Consider the following 17069-nt stretch of genomic DNA (forward strand, 5'->3'; position numbering starts at 1 on the left):
TATGTGCGTGCATATGTTATTTTTGACTGTAGTGAGTTGCTGAATATAAATGTTATTCCTATGAATACATTTGTTCCCTGAATTTACTGATTCTTCACACGAATATTTTCTTCCCGAATTTAACCAAGAAAGAGAAATCTGTTCTTAGGAAAATAGCCAACATTTCAGTGTTTAATAGGAGAATGTTAAAGTTGAAACTGGTATTTTTTCAAATGCTTTTAAAGTCCCTTTCTGTTGTGCCAACACCTTTCTTTGGGGAGTTCTTTGATCACTTCTCCAATTGGCAGCTTACGAGGCGCCTGCACCCCTGCGTATCCATAAGGAGGGTCTGTGCGTGTGGACATTCAGTGAGCAGGTTGTCTGGCAAACTGGTTTTTGACACATTGCCTTCCCCTTCCCACCCCCATCTAACTCACCAGCGTGGGCCTCCTCATGGCTGTTTCTACACAGGCTTTCTGTTTAAGGTTTCGGTGCAAAAAAGGCTGTTGTTTTAAAAAAAGAGCTCTGGTCTAGGTGACCCCAGGCCTGTTGGCAGTGACATTCTGCAGAACTGGGAGGTGATTTGGTGATGGATATGGGGGTGTTGGGCCTATGGTAGGAAGGCTTCTTGGAGGAGGCAGGCTGGTGTGGTCAGATCTTGACACTTGGTGGGATTGGTGAGGGGAGTGTCCCAAGGGGAAAGGGAGCCCCTAGCTGCTTCCCCCCAATCCTGCCAACAGCACCCTGTTCGTAAGGCAGCCTCTGAGGGTGGTTGGGAGAGCAGGGGAGGAAGTGGCGGGTTTGGAAATGGTCGTGCGTGTTTCTGTGTGGATGTCCTTGTGTGTGTGCACATGTATTGGTGTAAGCCTCAGCATGTATACTGGGCCACATATGTGCAGCATGCCTGGGCCCGAGGGGCAGAACTCTGGCACCTGTGAGTCCCAGCACATCCCAGCCTTAATGGCTTTGTGGCCATGAGCAGGTTATTTTCTGAGTCAGCCCATTACGTAGGGGAATGCCGAGAGCACCTACGGCCTGGGCCGCTGTGGGGTTCAAGGAGACAGTGCATGGAAAGTTCTCAGAGCAGCTCCTGGCACGTGGCGGGTGCTCATAACCACTAAACTGCTGCACATTGGCGTGGGGCGTGTATGCCTGCAGGCATGTGTGTGCACTGGTGGGTGTCTGTGCTTGTGCATACATGCACAGGTGTGATGTCTGTGCATGTCTTTATTCCCATGTCTGTATGTGTGCGTATTAGCCTGTGTACGCGTCTCTGTGAGCTCCTGTGTGTGTGTGTTTGTGTGCATCTTGTGTGTGTGTGCGTGTGTGCATCTTGGCCTAGCCTTTCTGCCCCTCTGTGGTCCCTGCTGAGCAATGCAGGTTGTTAAGTGTCCCCCAGACATTCGCTCAAGAAGGCTGCAGCATGGGAAAGCCTGGGCCCGTGTGACCTTGAACCCTGACCTCTGGGCCTCCCTACAGGAGCGTGCAGCTGGTGCAGCAGGTGGATGAGGACGACGCCATCTACCATGTCATCAGCCCTGCCCTTGGTGGTGACGCCAAGCCCCAGGACTTCGTGATCCTGGCCTCTCGGAGGAAGCCTTGCGATAATGGGTGGGTACCCACCTGCTGAGGTAGGATGCAGGCCGGGCTCACCCCCCACCCCCCACTCCAGAGGGGGTGTCAGCTTAGACTCAGAGCTCCGCTTTCTGCCTGCTGGGGGCGTCGGGCACCACTCGGCTTTTCTAGCTGCTGCGGCCTTCTGTGGGTAGAGTGGAGGACGAGGTTACACACCTCCCCTCTGGCCCCTTGTGCTCTACGGCAGGGTGGCCCTTATCCCCGGCTGGTGAAGCTTCTTCACCCAGGGCACGGACGGGCCCCTAGGACAGGCCCCTAGCTCACGTGGCCGCCTCCCTGGCCTCACCCCCTGAAGGCACCACGTGGGCTGAGAAGTGGGAAGGCTGCCAGTGCGAAAGGACAGCCGGAGACAGGTGCAGAGAAACGAAGCACGAACCCCAAAGCATGTGACTCCCTTGAGTGTCTGCAGCGGAGGGGCTTTTCCAGAAGCTCTGCAGTGAAGCCAGGCTGGCTCCGGGCAGATCCAGGGCTGCTGCCCCGCAGGCGCCTTCTCTCTGTGGCCTGGCCCAGAGCTAGGCCTTGGGCCTGTAAGAGTTTATGCGCCTTAGACTCTGGTGAAAATGTGAGTGGGGTGGTGGGGGGGGGGCCTAGAGCTTGAGCAGGCCTCACCTTCTCCTGTTCCCTCTGCCCTTTCTCGGCTCCAGGGACCCCTATGTCGTTGCGCTGAGGTCAGTAACGCTCCCCACACATCCCGAGACACCAACATACAGGCGCGGGGAGACCGTCTGCTCAGGCTTCTGCTTCTGGCGAGAGGGGGACCAGCTGACCAAGGTGAGGCCCGGTGTCCCCGCCCCCAACCATCCCCCTCAAAGCCACACACACATCCAGAGCTCAGTGCTCCGGGCTCAGTCAGTCCTATACCCGGGCCCCACCCATCTGCAGCCTGTCTGCTGGCTTGGGGCAGCCTAAGAGGGTCAGGGGCTAAAAACAAGCCTTCATTAAGATCTAATCTGAGAGAGAAAAGACTCCAGGGTCTTGGAGAAAGCTCTGGATGCTGAGGGCCGAGGCCTGGGTTCTGTTCTAAAATTCATCTCATTATTTATTTACTTCTATATACCTCTCTCGTCTGGGAAGGTTTTATATGGCTCTCAGGGCCCATAAAACTCATCAGGGCAGCCAGTGCTAATTGAAAATGTTGGGGAGGAGGCTAAAAGTGAGCAAGGGGGTGGGTATCACAGCTCTGCATCCTCGGGGCACCTCTGCTTCAGGCCCCCAAGACCCGTCCAGGTAGGGACTGGGTTGGTGTCTGCTGACTTAATACACTTGACCTGATGAGCTTCTCAGCACGATCCCTGGGCTTATTTCTAACTTGTTTCTATGGCCCTAGAATACCGCCATTTATCAGTGCCGGGCTCTGGAGACCCAGTCCCTGTCCTCCAGAACCTCCCCAACCTGATAGAGGCATGTGACGGTACCGTGTTTTTCAGTCCCCAGAAGAGAGGTCAGGAAAGCCTGCTGGAGGAGGTCACACCAGTCATCTTCTAGAGCCTTGTACTTGCTGCCTTTCCTGCCCACCTCGTGCCCACCCGTCTCTCTCCCTGCCCTGCCCCCTGCCCCGCCTCCCTGAATGTGGCTTCCTGTCCTGCAGGTGTCCTACTACAACCAGGCGACTCCAGGCTTTCTCAACTACGTGACCACCAACGTGGCTGGTCTCTCTTCTGAGTTCTATACCACCTTCAAGGCTTGCGAGCAGTTCCTCTTGGACAACAGGAACGATCTGGCCCCCAGCCTCCAGACCCTCTAGGCACCCTCAGTGGCCACCCCCTGCCCACTCTCCCCCCACCCCGCCATCCGGTCCCCAGGGATACACGTGCAGTGCACCGAGGAAGGCAGGGGCATTTATTCCTTTCCGCCTCCCCCGTGGGAAGCCTTAACCCAGATGTCCACCTGCCCAGTGCCACCGGGCGCTCAGTTCCTGCCAACATCCTCCAGCAAGGCTTCGCGGAAGCTGTGGGGCAGTCTGTAGTAGCTCCGGGTCTTGTCCACGGCCCTGGCTGCCAGCAGCGCCGCCCGCACGGATGCATAGCTGTCCCCCAACGGGCCGTGCGCCACCGTGACCGTGGCCCTGGGGGAGGCGGCCAGCAGTCTGGCCACAACGCCGGTCGTGTTCTGGCCCAGCAGCCCAGCCCGCAGCTGGAAGGACACGGGTTGCCAGAGGCCCCGGCACAGCTCCAGCATATCTTCAAGCAGCTGTTCGCTGTAGCCGCTACCCAGCGTCTCCTCAGGCCAACCTGGTGCCACCGTCACGTGGGGGAAAATCTCAGCCACAGCTGTAAGCAACTCCTTGCCGGCCAGGTGGCCCGGCACCGCAAAACTGCCATGGGAGACTGTGGCCCCGATCCACACGGGCCGAGGCAGCTGGCCGAGGGCGGAGAGGTGGGCCAGCATGGCCAGGGAGGGCTGGAGGGCAGAGGGCTCTGCTATGTGCAGATGGACACCCCAGTGGCCAGGACGCCCAGCGAGCTGCTGCAGGCAGGACTCCAGCGTCAGGGCGGGAGCTCCTGGGACGTGTACGATGGGCACCGGGTCCTTGGCCGCAGGCTCCTGAAGGCTAACGTTCAGCAGGATCATGGCTTCTCTGTCTGGAAAAGGCAATGCAGGCAGTCGTGTCAGGAGTTTGGGTTATGGTGGGGTGTCGGGGGGTGACAGAGGCCCTGCTGAACGGGGTGGGAAAGGAGAAGCTGGTTCTCCATCTGCTGAGATTTGTTGGTTGGTCCAGGCTCTAGGAGGAAGGGTTGCTTTGTAAATGTGCCCGGGGCGCATGAGAATGACACGATCAGCTGCTAACTCAGCTCTTGGCCTTTGACTGGGGCTCAGCCCTGGGGCCTGGGCCGGCCTCTCCAGCAGCAGATATAGCTCAGGGCTCAAGGGCACTGAAGGCTAGGAATCCTGTGCTCTTGATATCATTGTACTCCACCACCAGGGCAGCCAGCACGTTGCCATGGTACCAGAGACCCTAGGTTCCTACCCCAAGCAAAGGAACCCCCCCCACCCTGCCCCAGTTTATCTAGGAGCACAGAGCTAAAGGCAGACCTTACCTGGGAGGCTAACTGTTGCTGCTCTTCCGTTGCCCTGGATGTCAGGAACCAGCCACTCCACGCTCAGGCCGTCCCCCCCAGGGGACTGGAGAAGTGGGATCAGGCTGCCTCCCGTGTAGTAAATCTGCTTCCGTGTGGCATTTGCTGTGGGGCCCAAATTTCAAGATGAAGTGGCCACCATTCACAGAGTGCCTTCTGTGCACCCTGTGTCTGCATACGTTCTAAGCCTCACAGCAACCCCCCAGGCTTGCTCACTCCAATGGACTCCATTGGAGATTATAAGATTATTGGACCTTGTGGCCCAAGGTCCTGCAGCCAACGAGCAGATTGCTGGGGTTGGAACCCCATGGAGCCATGTGTGCCTGGCCCCCAAGCTGGAACTCCCCCTCCCGTCACCTAGATGGCACCTGTGCAGCAATGTTGAGTCTGATGGGTTCCCTTGGGGATGGCTTAACTGCAGGCCCTCCTAGGTTCAGGGTCAAGGGAGTGAAGGGTTTGGACAAGGGAACGGTAGCATCTGGGTCACTGATTAGTGGGTACAGTGGGGTGGGGCAGTCTCTGAGGAACTATGCTGTAAGGGAAAAGTACCTGGGGTTTGGGATTTCCTGGGTTCCAGTCTAAGCTGTGCTATGCACAGGCAAATGACTGTGTAGATTACTTAACTGCCCTGTACATCAGTTTCTCCATCTATAAAACAGAATCACGGCTTCCTGGATAGGAGGCTTGCATAGCAAACCATACTGAGGTCTGGCACACAATAGGTGCTTAAAAGGATTCCTTGACCCAGTTAGACCCAGGATTTTCCCCTTCCGATGCCTCACCCCCTCCAGCTCTGCCCCGTTGTCCACCAAACGCTGCTCTGTGCAGAATCCAGGCCCACCCCCTTCCCACCTGCCACACCCCTCCCTACCAGCCAGCTGCTTGAACTGCGACAGGACAGGTTCGAAGAGATCATAGTAGATTTGGTGAGAGGCACTGTTGTCTCGGACATAGAGGAGATCGTCCACCGACACGGGGTCCAAGGCACCCTGCCACAGCGTCAGGCTGTACCTGGAGCCCAGAAAGCCAGCTCAGTACCTGCCTGGGCCCAGCAGGGTCCTCAGCCCCACCCCTGTGCTCAGAACCGGACCCTAGGCGAGGCAGGAATAGAGCATGTGACCTCCAGCTTCCCACCAGCCCCTTCTCCCTGAGAAGGACCTGCTTCTCAGGGGCAGAAAAAGCCACAGGGGCCTTCAGGAATGAAGAGTGACAGCAGAGGCTGAGAAGGATGGCGCGGACGGCTTGCCCTGCCTCCTCAGAATTTCTGTTCCTGGTCTTAGGAAATGAACAAGGACAGAAAGGCATGGATACAGGGCAGCGAGGGAGAGTTAGGTGTGGAGGGGGGAGGTGACAGCCTTGGGACTCCCATGGGAAGTGGCTGAGGAAGTGGGGCTGGGCAGCTAGGAACAGACTGCAGGAGTGCACATGGGGAGTCCCTTAACTCCTGCAGGACGATCCTGGGCAGAGGTTGAAGGTGCAGGCTGTGCGGGCCCGGGGCACCCCTGGCTCCCATGGGCAGAAGACTTTCCATCAGGTGGATGTTATCTACCAATGGACTAGCTGCCTCAAGTGGTAGTGAGCAGCCTGTCACCAGAGGTATACAAGCAGAAATCAGGGAGGTAGTAGGGGATTTGAGCACCAGCTGATATTAGACAAATATGTTTAAGCGTCTGGAGGCATCCGTGCCTGGGGGTGGGCTTGGTGGCTCAGGGGCTAAGGCCTGGGAGTTTTCACCTCTGGGATTGGCCCAGCAGCCAGCTGAAGTGGGGCCAGGCAGCCCGCACCATGACAGCCCGCACAGGGAAGGTGACCTTCTGTGGCAGTGCTCCCACCAGCCCCTGCATCTTCTCCACCATGGCTCGGGTGTACGTTCTGTTCGGGAACAGGGGCACATAGAGGGTGGTCCAGCCCGGAGACAGGGTGGCCTCAGGATAGTTCTCCTGGACCAAGGCCAGGAACCTGCAGAGAAATCAGAGACACAGGTCTTTGAGAGCCTTGCTGGCCCCTTCCCCATCTCCTGGGATCCCATCACCGTGCTAGGAAATGGCAAGGCCTGGTGAATATAGACTATAAGGACAGGAGCAGAGTCCTAAAGAACAGAAGTGACATATTTACGTCCTATAAATAAAGCATGGACTTTGGAGTCAGGGCGGTCTAGGTTTAGGTTCCGACTCTGTAACCTTGTGCAGCTCATTCAACATCTTTGATTTCAAAGGTGGCGTCCCTTCTGGTAGGGCAGGGGATGCAAGCCAGGGCCCCTGGATGTGGGGATTTGGACTCTGCCAACTGTGAGTCTCCAAAGCTTCAGATTTTATTTTTAAATTTCATTTAAATTTTGCCCTGATAGAAATTTTAATAGAGAAACAATGTTACCCCGTCCTTTCCCCAAACTATTGAGTAACATCAACACTCCAAACAGCCATATTTTTCTTGGGGCCACTGACTGCATTTTCCCAACTGCTGCTTTCCAAATGGACCTCAAATGAATACAGGATGGATGGGTTGTTGGCCAGCTGGCTGGACAGATGGAGAGATGGATGTTAGAATCAGAAAGGCCTGGCTTTGGACCTTTGTTTTGCAATGATTAGAGTTAGGCCAGTAGTATAACTTCAATGAGATCATTCTTCTGTTAATAAAGTGAAAATAATAGTACCTACCTCATTCTCTTGATAACACAAGTACCTTTTGAAACAGTGACTAGGCACATAATAAACATTCAATAAATTGAGCCTTGATTACTGGTCAGCTTTCTTTTCTGCAGAATGGGAGGAGATAGTCCTAACCTGGTGTTGCTAGGTCAAGGTCAGATTGGACACACTGCCAGGATTTCAGGGGGGCTTGGGAAGGGGTTAGCACTTTTAGGCTTTTTTCTAGCAGGCCAAGAACTGCCTTGGTCATTGGGGATACAGAAAGGACTGGGCCCCATCTGCCCGCCAGGAATCCAGTGTAGTAGGGGTACAAACCTGTCATCTGGCAGTGACAGCCCAATGAAATCACGGCTGTGTTAGGAGGCAAGTGTGGATGAAGGTTCTCGGCAGCCTGGGATGTCAGGATAGTTTTTGGAGGAGGTAATGACTGGGCAAAGCTTCATCAGGGAATGGGGGAAAGGCATTCAAGGCAGAGGGAACAGCATGTGCAAAGACTCAGAGGTAGATGACAGGGTGTATCTGGAGGTAAACTCAATAAAAGGGCCCTGAGCACCTTCTGTGCCAGATGTTGGAGGAAGAGGGCCAGACGCAGCTGGGACAGAGAGGCGAACACTCACTGTGTGGCATTGACCTCAATTGAGATGGGCACATTGGGGCCCCTCAGGATGTCCGCATTGATCCACACAGGTCTTCTGACTCTCCCATCCTCTGTGAGCTGCCGCAGGAGGGCCAGGGAGGGGCCCACAGCCTTGAGGCTCTTAAAGTCCAGTTTGATGCCTGTGGGGGAGGGGGCCAAGAACTTGGGGAAATGGCCTTTCTCAGGGCAGGAGGCACCAGCAGACTTGACTTCCTAGAGCGGTGAGCAGGTATGGTGTGTGTGTTTTTGGGGCTGGGAGGGGAAGAGGAGGGAAGCCAGACACCAGATTCCTGCTGGGTGAGAAGAGGGCTTTCAAAGAGGCAGAGCTAACCCACAGAGGAAGGACCTGCCTCTACTGGAATGAGCTTCTGCCCCCACCCCCAGGGGAGTGGGGAGGCTAAGGGCTTGGACTTGGGCTGGTGTGGGGGTCGTCAAGCATCTGATGAAAAGAGACCACGGTTCTTGGAAAGGGCAGGCTTAGAGGCTCCTAAGCCGCCTAAGCCTGTGTGGAGGTCACTCAGCCTGCAGGGAGGCATGTTTGAGTAGAGGAGGGCCATCAAGGTAGAGGAAGGGCCCCCGTGAACAAAGCCCTGTCCATTCAGGCAGCCAGGGGCTGGTGATGAAGAGAGCTGCAGGGGCGAGGCTGGGGACTGGGAGAGGGGTGTTGAAAGCCAGGCCAAGGCGATGACACTTTGTTCGAGGACAGTGGGGAACCATGCAGGGCTAAAGAGGGGGGTGCCATGACAAAACTGGCATTTTGGGAATCTCACGCAGATGTGCCTGGTGGCTGTGGTGGAGGGAAGACCAGAGCGGCTGAGTTTGGGGTCGGCACGTGGTGAAGGGGTGAAGGACATGGGGGGAGGCGTGAGGGGGACATCTTGATGCCTAGATTCAGATGGAAATTGGCAAAGGGACCCGGGAGGGAAGGGCAGAGCTGGGCTTTGAACAGGCCATCCCCAGTGTGGAGGATTCGGGAGGGAACAGCCTGAACACGTTGGCACTTTCCCACCCCCCACCTCACTTGGAATTCCCTGGGTCACTGGAACAGGCCCCCTCTCCCCCTGCCCCGAAAGCTCAGACAATGAGCCATGAGACTGGGACTGGCCTGGCTCCCAGGGGAGCTGGAGAGGGGCTGAGAGAGTCCTCACCCTTCTGTGAAGAAGCCAGCACAGCCTCTAGCCACTGCTGCAGGGTGTTATCGCTGTAGATGGCTGGGGGGTGTGCCATGATGGGGACTCCTGTCTCATTGACCGTGTTGAATCCTTCTACAGTGACATCTGCCTCCAGGACCATGGCGCTGCCTGGGCAAGAAGCATACAACTCAATCAGTTCCTTTAAAACTCTTTTTGCCTCATTACCAAAGTATTATACATGTATCAAAGAACATTTAGGAAGTACAGAAAAGCAGGAAAAAAGCAATTCCTCTACATTTCCATCATGGTTCATGTTTTGATTTATTTTCTTCTATGTTTGTTTACTTATGGTTTTTACACAATTGAGACCACACTACATTCATAATTTTTTAATCTTTTTCTTTCAGTATGATGACATCTTCACAATCCTCTATGTCTTATTAAAAAAGAAAAAAGGCTACAAAGACTCTGGTTGAGGTTGCTCACCATGATTTAGTTAACCACCTCTATTCCTGAGATATTTTGGTAGTTTTTAATTTTTTGCTAACAAGTGATACATATTTTTATCCTGCTTTTTGAATTATTTCAAATACCTACTTGTGGAATTGAGTTAGGGCCATGAAGGGTCTTTTTTTAAAAAAATTTTTATTTATTTCTAGGATGGAGAGAGAGAGAGACAGCGTGAGCAGGGGAGGGTCAGAGAGAGAGGGAGAGAGAGAATCCCAAGCAGGCTCCTCGCCGACAGCACAGAGCCCGATGCAGGGCTCAATCCCACAAACCTTGAGATTATGACCTGAGCCAAAATCAAGAGTTGGATGCTTAACCGACTAAGCCACCCAGGCGCCCCATGAAGGGTCATTTTTAAAGTCTATATTATTGGAGGTGCCTGGGTGGCTCAGTCGGTTAAGCATCCAACTCTTGATTTTGGCTCAGGTCATAATCTCAAGGTTTGTGGGATTGAGCCCTGCATCGGGCTCTGTGCTGTCGGCGAGGAGCCTGCTTGGGATTCTCTCTCTCCCTCTCTCTCTGTCCCTGCCCAACTCATGCTCTCTCTCAAAAAGCAAACAAGTAAACATTAAAAAAAAAAAAGTCCATATTATCAAGTCACTGTCTAGAAAAAGTGTTCTGATTCATATTCTCACCTGAAGCACATAAGCTTGCCCATCTCCCTGCACCCTTCCAGCACTGAGCATTGTTATTTTAACTTTTAAATTTCAATTTTTAAAACCCTGTCTTCTAGGGTTTGATCTAGGAGAGAGCTAAGGCCTTCCCCATGGGAGCAGACCTGGAAGACCCTGCCAGGGTCACTCTGCATTTGGGGTGCGCAGTGGAGGGAGGGAGGGGTCAAGTTCATCTCTGCACCATCACAGGCACTTGGCATCAGAAGGGGCCTTTTCTCCTGACCTCTCACCTCTAGCCTGGTTCCCCTTAAAGTCCATTCTCTACACATAGCAACTAGAGTGAGTTTTCTAAACGCATACCTGATCCTGTCACTTCCTATAAAAACAACGAAACAGCGGGGCGCCTGGGTGGCTTAGTCGGTTAAGCGTCCGACTTTCACTTAGGTCATGATCTCGCGGTTCGTGGGTTCGAGCCCCGCATCGGGCTCTGTGCTGACTGCCAGCTCGGAGCCTGGAGCCTGTTTCAGTCTGTGACTCCCTCTCTCTCTGACCCTCCCCTGCTCACACTGTCTCTCTCTCTCTCCTAGAAATAAATTAAAAAATATTAAAAAACAAACAAAAAAACCAACCAAACAGCCCCACCCATTACCCTTGGAATCAAATCTAAACTCCTTACCATAGCCCTTGCGGTCCTGCATGGCCAGGCTTAGGCCCTGACAAAATTTCCAATCTCACCTTGAGTCCCCCTCTCCCCCGATCTCTAGGTTCCGGCCCCTCTAGCTTCTGCAACATTAATGTGTGCATGAAGCGCTCAGAACTGTTAATATTCAAGTTGTGGGGGAGCCTGGGTGGCTGAGTCAGTTAGGCATCTGACTTTTGCTTTCAGCTCAGGTCTTGGTCCCACAGTGTGTGAGATGGAGCCCCGCATGGGGCTCTTCACGAACAGTGAGGATCATGCTTGGGATTCTCTCTCCGCCCCTCCCCTGCGTGTGTGCTCTCTCTCTCGCAAAATTAAGAAATAAACATTTAAAAAATATATTTAAAAAATTCAAATTCTGATCAGTGGGATCAGGGGCGGGACTGAGATATTGCATATCTAACCAGCTCCCTAGCCACACCCAGGCCCTTGGTCCATGGACCTCACTTGGAATAGTGAGGCTTGAACTTGTGTCTGCCCTTCTCTGGCCTCTTACTCATGGTTGTCACCTTGGCAACACTCTTTCCTCTGCAGCTTTACTCAGCCACCTTCTGCTCCTGTTAGTGTTGGCTTAATATATCACTTCCCCAGGGAGGCTGTGCCTGAGCCCCATGCCCAGTCCGACTTAGTCACCTGCTTTTGTTCTACTCTTTTCTGTGCTTGGCCCCATGTAACTGCTCAATTAGTGTCAACCTTCCTCATTGTAGGCACCAGGGAGGAGGGGCCAGGTCTGGATTGACCATTGCATGAATTTCCGGTGCCTAGATGGTATCAGGCCTCAAAAAAAAGGGCTTCAAAAATAGTTGTTGAATGATGAACAACTGAATGAATTAATGATAGAAAAGTCAAGATCAATAAGCCCAGGTCCAGAAAGGTAAAAGAAAACAGAAAACTTGAAAGAAAAGAAAACTTGGCCAAAGTTAAGACAACTTTTGCAGATTTCTCTACAATCTAGGTGCCTGGATTCCCAGGAGAGGAAGGTGAGTGCCATGCTGTCTGTAGCAGTCAGCTGGGCATTCCACATCATCCCATCTCATCCTATTATAGATCCTACTTCCAGAGGGTGGGACTCCCTGGGCTTGTCATTGGCAAGATGGGGATGAGCCTCCCCAGGCCATGAAAATAGGACGCGGATGTTCAAGCACATTGTCAAACTGTAAAGGGCTTGATGAAGGCAGCCTTCATTTTGATGACTTGAGCACAAATTTCTTTCTCATCTTAACTTTTGGTTAAGATGCAGAGAGTAGGGTGGGGGGTGGGAGGGAGAGGAGGAGTGCACCTAGGTGGCTCAGTCGGTTAAGTGTCCTACTTTAGCTCAGATCTGCCCTTGTGGTTCGTGAGCCATGTGTCGGGCTCGGTGCTATCAGCTGAGAGCCTGGAGCCTGCTTCAGATTCTGTGTTTCCCTCTCTCTCTGGCCCTCCCCTGCACACACTCTGTCTCTCTCTCTCTCTTTTTCAAAAACAAATAATCACTGGGGTACCTGGGTGGCTCAGTCGGTTAAGTGTCCGACTTCGGCTCAGGTCATGATCTCACAGTTTGTGGGTTTGAGCCCCGCATCGGGCTCTGTGCTGACATCCAGCTCAGAGCCTGGAGCCTGTTTCGTATTTTGTGTCTCCCTCTCTCTCTGACCCTCTCCTGTTCACACTGTCTCTCTCTCTCTCTCTCAGAAATAAATAAAACATTAAAAAAAAATCAAAAACAAATAAGCATTTAAAAAAAAAAGATGAAGAGAGAGGGGTCCAAAAGGCTTGGGCCCCAGTGAGGCCCAGAGAAGCTAGGACGGAAGCAGGTGGGGGTGCAGGTGAGAGGTAGCTCATGAGAATGGATGTGCAGCTGTCTCCTTCCCCAGCCAGTGGGGGCCAGCTCCAGTCTCGGGGAGACAGGGTGCATCAAGAGCCATCTCTGAGCCCCGGTGACCTTCTGATGCTGCCGCCTGGCTTGATTCGCACTAGCTGCCTCCCTTAAGGCACTGTGAGCCCCATGGAGACAAGGTCACATCTTACTCATTTCTCAACCTTCCTCTTGAGATTGACCCAGAGCAGGGGCTCAGTGCACACTCAGTGAGTTGGACTGAAGGCCCGCAGAAAGTGCATTCTGGACCTGACCTGCCTCCTTGCGATTGCCACCTAGACCCAGCTTTCTCAAAAAAGTCCTCTCTTGTCAGGAAAAGTGGTTACTTGCCTTCTAGATGCGGAATCTGGAGGCTGACGTGTTTGGGTGGGGTGTTAGGCAGGAACAAGTGAGGAGGGAAAGAGGGCTGTCTCCTGAGGGGACAGGAAGAGGTTAGGGAGGCCTCCCCCGTCCCACCCCACACGCCAGGACCTTTACCCGTCACAGCCAGGTGGGACATCACCCTGGCCCATGGGCAGGCTCTGAACCGATGACTACCTACTGGCCCCAGCGCTCCTGTTTGCAATCTGTTACCTCTGACAGGTTACTTGACCTCTCTGGGCCTCCTTTTCCTCATTTACAAGAATTATTTAATTAAGATATCCCTGGTTAGGCATTCACTAAATGTTAATCATTATTTACATGGAGGAACTCACTTAACTAGAGTGACCATGCCTCCCCCTTTGCCTGGGAGAGTCTAGTGTATTTCTAGTGTCTCTGCATAATTCTTTTAAGTTTGTTTTTATTATTTATTTTGAGAGAGAGGAGCGAGAGAGCACGTGCACAATTGGGGGGGAGGTGCAGAGAGGAGAGACAGACCCCCAAGCGGCTCCGCGTCATTAGTGCAGAGCCTGACGCGGGGCTCAAACTCACAAACCGTGAGATCATGACCTGAGCTGAGGTCAAGAGTCAGACACTTAACTGACTGCGCCGCCCAGGCACCCCTGTTGGCACCACATAATTTTCAGTGATGATTTCTCTCACTATCGCAAGTGCCCTGGTTTGGATGATAAACGATACGGAAATCCTACCAATCCGTATTCTGCAGAGGGAACAACCGAAGTGCAGACAGGGGAAGTCACCTGTCCGGAACCACTCTGCCAGTAGAGAGAGGGCCAAGGTAAGGTTTGAACCTGGCTGTGTCTGCCTCCCAGATCTTGGCTCTGGCCCCTCCTCTCCGCATAGAAGTCAGTTCATATCCAAGATTTCCCCAGCCTAACCTTGTCCCTGGGTCCCACCCAGGGTCCCCACCCCAGTTGTGGCACCACCCTTCTCCTAGAAGCCTATCCAGGGATCTGGCAGGACCCTCAGCGAGAACACTGGGCCCGGGGCTCTCTCCGGAGCCCTGATGCTGTGCTGGGGGGACCTCTCCATGGCCCTCGCGATTGACACTGCCTGGCTGGAGCCATTGGCTTCCTTCTTGGCCAAAGTCCTGGTATGGTGGGGGCAGATCGCTCGTCTGCTACCCCAGGGCCGCTGACTGCTTACAATAATCGGGTCTGAATTGGAGACTCGGAGGCATTCCATAGCTTGTTTTTGATAGCACTGGGCCTCAAACTCATCTACCTTGTGGCTTCCACAGGCTAGGCAGGGACAGCTGTCGCTTCCAGGTTGTGGAAGGGACAGCAGGACGGAGGGCAGGACATGGCGACTTTGGAATCAGACATCTGGTTCTAACCATAATGCTGCCTCATAGGTAGCGCTGTCTCACCCCCACCTCCGCTCTTCCCCCATCTCCTCCACCCCTGCCCCGGCCTGTCCCCGTCCTGGCAGCCAGACTTACTGCTTAGAGCAGCCTCCATCTCCTTCTGGCTGTTGGCAGCGTGGTACCAGGTGACCAGCAGGCCATCTCGGTGGCTGATGTGGCCCAGGCTCTGAAGGTAGTCCAGCATGTCTGCGTCGGGGCGGCAGACCGCCTCCTGCTCACAGCCTGGAATGGAGCCCAAGGGGGCTGTTAGCATCAGTTCTAGCCTCTGCTTAAGACTCCTGTCCATTCATCCCACTGACCCTCCCTGGGCTCCCAGCGTGTGTCCAGCTCTCCATCTGGCAGACAGACAGGGGGACTTGGAGCCCTCAGGGCTCCGCGCATGTGAAATATGTGGGCTCCTGGGCACAAGGAGACCCCAGACCAGCCTAGGCAGTCAGGATGTTTACAGAGGAGGGGACATGCAAGGGGGCCTTGAGGACGGGTGCGAATGTGATAGAAAAGGCGGACTGGGTTATTCCTGATGGGGAGAACGGTACAAGCAAAGGCTGGGCCGAAGGAAAGAGGGTGGTCACCTAGAGGAACAGCCACTGGCGTGGTACAAATAGCAGTAGGGACATGGAGCAGGCAGGATTGCAAAGGGCATCGTGATCAGGTTGTAAATGGCCGTGAACGCCAGCAAAGTGGCTGTCTGTGTGCTGAGGGCAGCGAGGGGTGCTTGTATTTAGCAAGATCTCACGGGCTACAGAGTAAGCCCTGGCTGGAGACAGCAGGCTGCAGACAGAGACCGGGTGGCAGAGAAGCCAAAGCAGGGGTCAAGGACACTGGAGGCCTGGGTGCTCAGCTGGCAGGGAAGGTAGAAGGTAGGAAGGCAGAAGCCTCAAGACATTGAGGCTACAGACATGAGCAGAAGGGAGAGTGGAGGCTGTCCTCCCCGTTTCTGCGGGAAGGGAAGGGCCCTTCACCGAGGGAAGCAGGCATGGGGGAGATATGAGCTGAGCTCAGTCTGCTGCGTCCAAGATGCCCCCGTCATCTTCAAAAAGGCCCCCCATTCAGGGCCCAAGGTCTGGGCTGAAGGCAAGTGAAGCCTGGTGGAGGAAGAGGGGAAGATTGACGCGGCCTTCCTCTGGGGACAGAGTCTCTGTGGGGACGTGGGATGGGACACGAGGCTTTCAGAGCAGCCCCTACCTGGCTGGGTGCGCTGCTGCAGCACGAAGCTCAGGATCAGCCCAAAGGCGAAAACCAGAACCACACTGGCACTGCCAATGAGGACCCACTTGGTCCGGCTGCCGGAGCATTGCTTCTTGCAGGCCATGATCTTCTCTGTGGAGTGTCTCCCAGCTCCTCAGGCCCAGGGACCCCGGAGGCTCCCCGTAGCTAGGATCCCAGGGGAAGCCGGAGCCCCATGTGGCATCCAGCCCAGTCAGGAATGTCTTTGTGCAGAGACAGCCCCCGAGGCTCCTCCTCCCTCCCCACCCTCCTCCTCTTTCCACACCCTCCCAGGATCTTAACAAATCAAGCAGAAAGTCCTAACACCTCCACAACAACCTTTGAGCACTTGGACCAAGGCCCCATGGCCTGTCTTTCTGTTCCTGCCTGGGAGCTGGGAAACTCCAGACTTGACCTTGCTTTCCTGGAGACCTGGAACAGGAGTGTTCCCCCCACCCCCGGACCTGGGGCTTCCCCTGCGCAAAAAGGTAGCAGCTGGATTGTTCTTTTCTTCTGCTGCCCTGCCCCTGGAAGTCACCAAGGTCAGGCAAGGGTTGATGACAAGGACAAATGAGATGTGCCTCGAGGCATATGAACTTTCCTTCCATCTCAGGTTGTGGTTGATAGATTATCTACCTGAGATTGAAGCCAATGGGCTTGGCATGCTGCCCTGGGTTACACAAGCCACTCCGGGGGCAGTGAGTCCATAGGGTAGGGGCTGAGTCACCACCTCACTCTGAGGGTGTCCTGGGAGCCCCACTGTGTGAAGTAAGTTAGAGACTGTCCCCGCTTCAGGGACTCTGGCGTTTAAATGAGTCCAAGAATCACCTGTAAGGTTACAGGGACTTTGGTTTACAGAGGCTCACGGAGAAATCTATCAGGGTAACTGATAGACTGACTGATTCAAAAGTGCACGCACGTGTGTGTGTGCGTGTTAAGACCATCTAGAATGATGAATGATGCCCAGGTGGGCAGATGGAGGGAGTCTGGGTGGTGGGGAGCAGGTCAGGAGGGAGTTTGGCTCAGATCTCGTGGAGTCACGGCGGCTGTGGGTCACTACCCAGGAGGACACTGGATATAGAAGCCTGGGGCTTGAGACCAAAGATGAAGGTGAGAGCATCGTTTCCCCCCCAACGGCAAAGAGAAAAGGGTCTTTCCAACCAGCACCCCATGTGCCGCTCGTTATTCTTAGGAAAGATGCCAGTGAGCTGTGAGCTTCCCTGCCTCTCTTGGCTCTGAGGTTTCTGCAGGCTGCACCTTGGAGGAAGAGGGACCTCGTCCAGCTGTGGCTCCTAGTAGTTGGAACCGCTCTGAAATGGACACTAGGCTGCCAAGGA

The 17069-nt window shown here is 54.3% G+C and overlaps 2 protein-coding genes across 2 annotated transcripts in view; one reads left to right on the top strand and one right to left on the bottom strand.

Annotated features, from left to right (window-relative positions):
* ACOT11 (acyl-CoA thioesterase 11) overlaps positions 1-7419 on the top strand; it is a 96480-nt gene extending 89061 nt beyond the window's left edge. The window contains exons 16-18 of the mRNA XM_077779785.1: positions 1459-1590; positions 2259-2385; positions 3203-7419. Coding sequence (XP_077635911.1) covers positions 1459-1590; positions 2259-2385; positions 3203-3358 — 415 coding nt within the window. The 3' untranslated portion in view covers positions 3359-7419. The remainder of the gene's footprint in view (positions 1-1458; positions 1591-2258; positions 2386-3202) is intronic.
* On the bottom strand, positions 3523-15838 carry FAM151A (family with sequence similarity 151 member A). The gene is made up of 8 exons (XM_077779746.1): positions 15712-15838; positions 14598-14748; positions 9125-9273; positions 7957-8116; positions 6426-6650; positions 5563-5702; positions 4653-4796; positions 3523-4196 (listed from the first exon to the last, which is right to left on the bottom strand). The coding sequence occupies exons 1-8, from the start codon at positions 15836-15838 to the stop codon at positions 3523-3525; spliced, it is 1770 nt and encodes a 589-aa protein (XP_077635872.1).
* Positions 15839-17069: the final 1231 nt, after the last annotated feature.

This window comes from Crocuta crocuta, unplaced genomic scaffold (assembly GCF_008692635.1).
Source record: "Crocuta crocuta isolate KB4526 unplaced genomic scaffold, BGI_CrCroc_1.0 scaffold168, whole genome shotgun sequence".
NCBI lineage: Eukaryota > Metazoa > Chordata > Mammalia > Carnivora > Hyaenidae > Crocuta > Crocuta crocuta.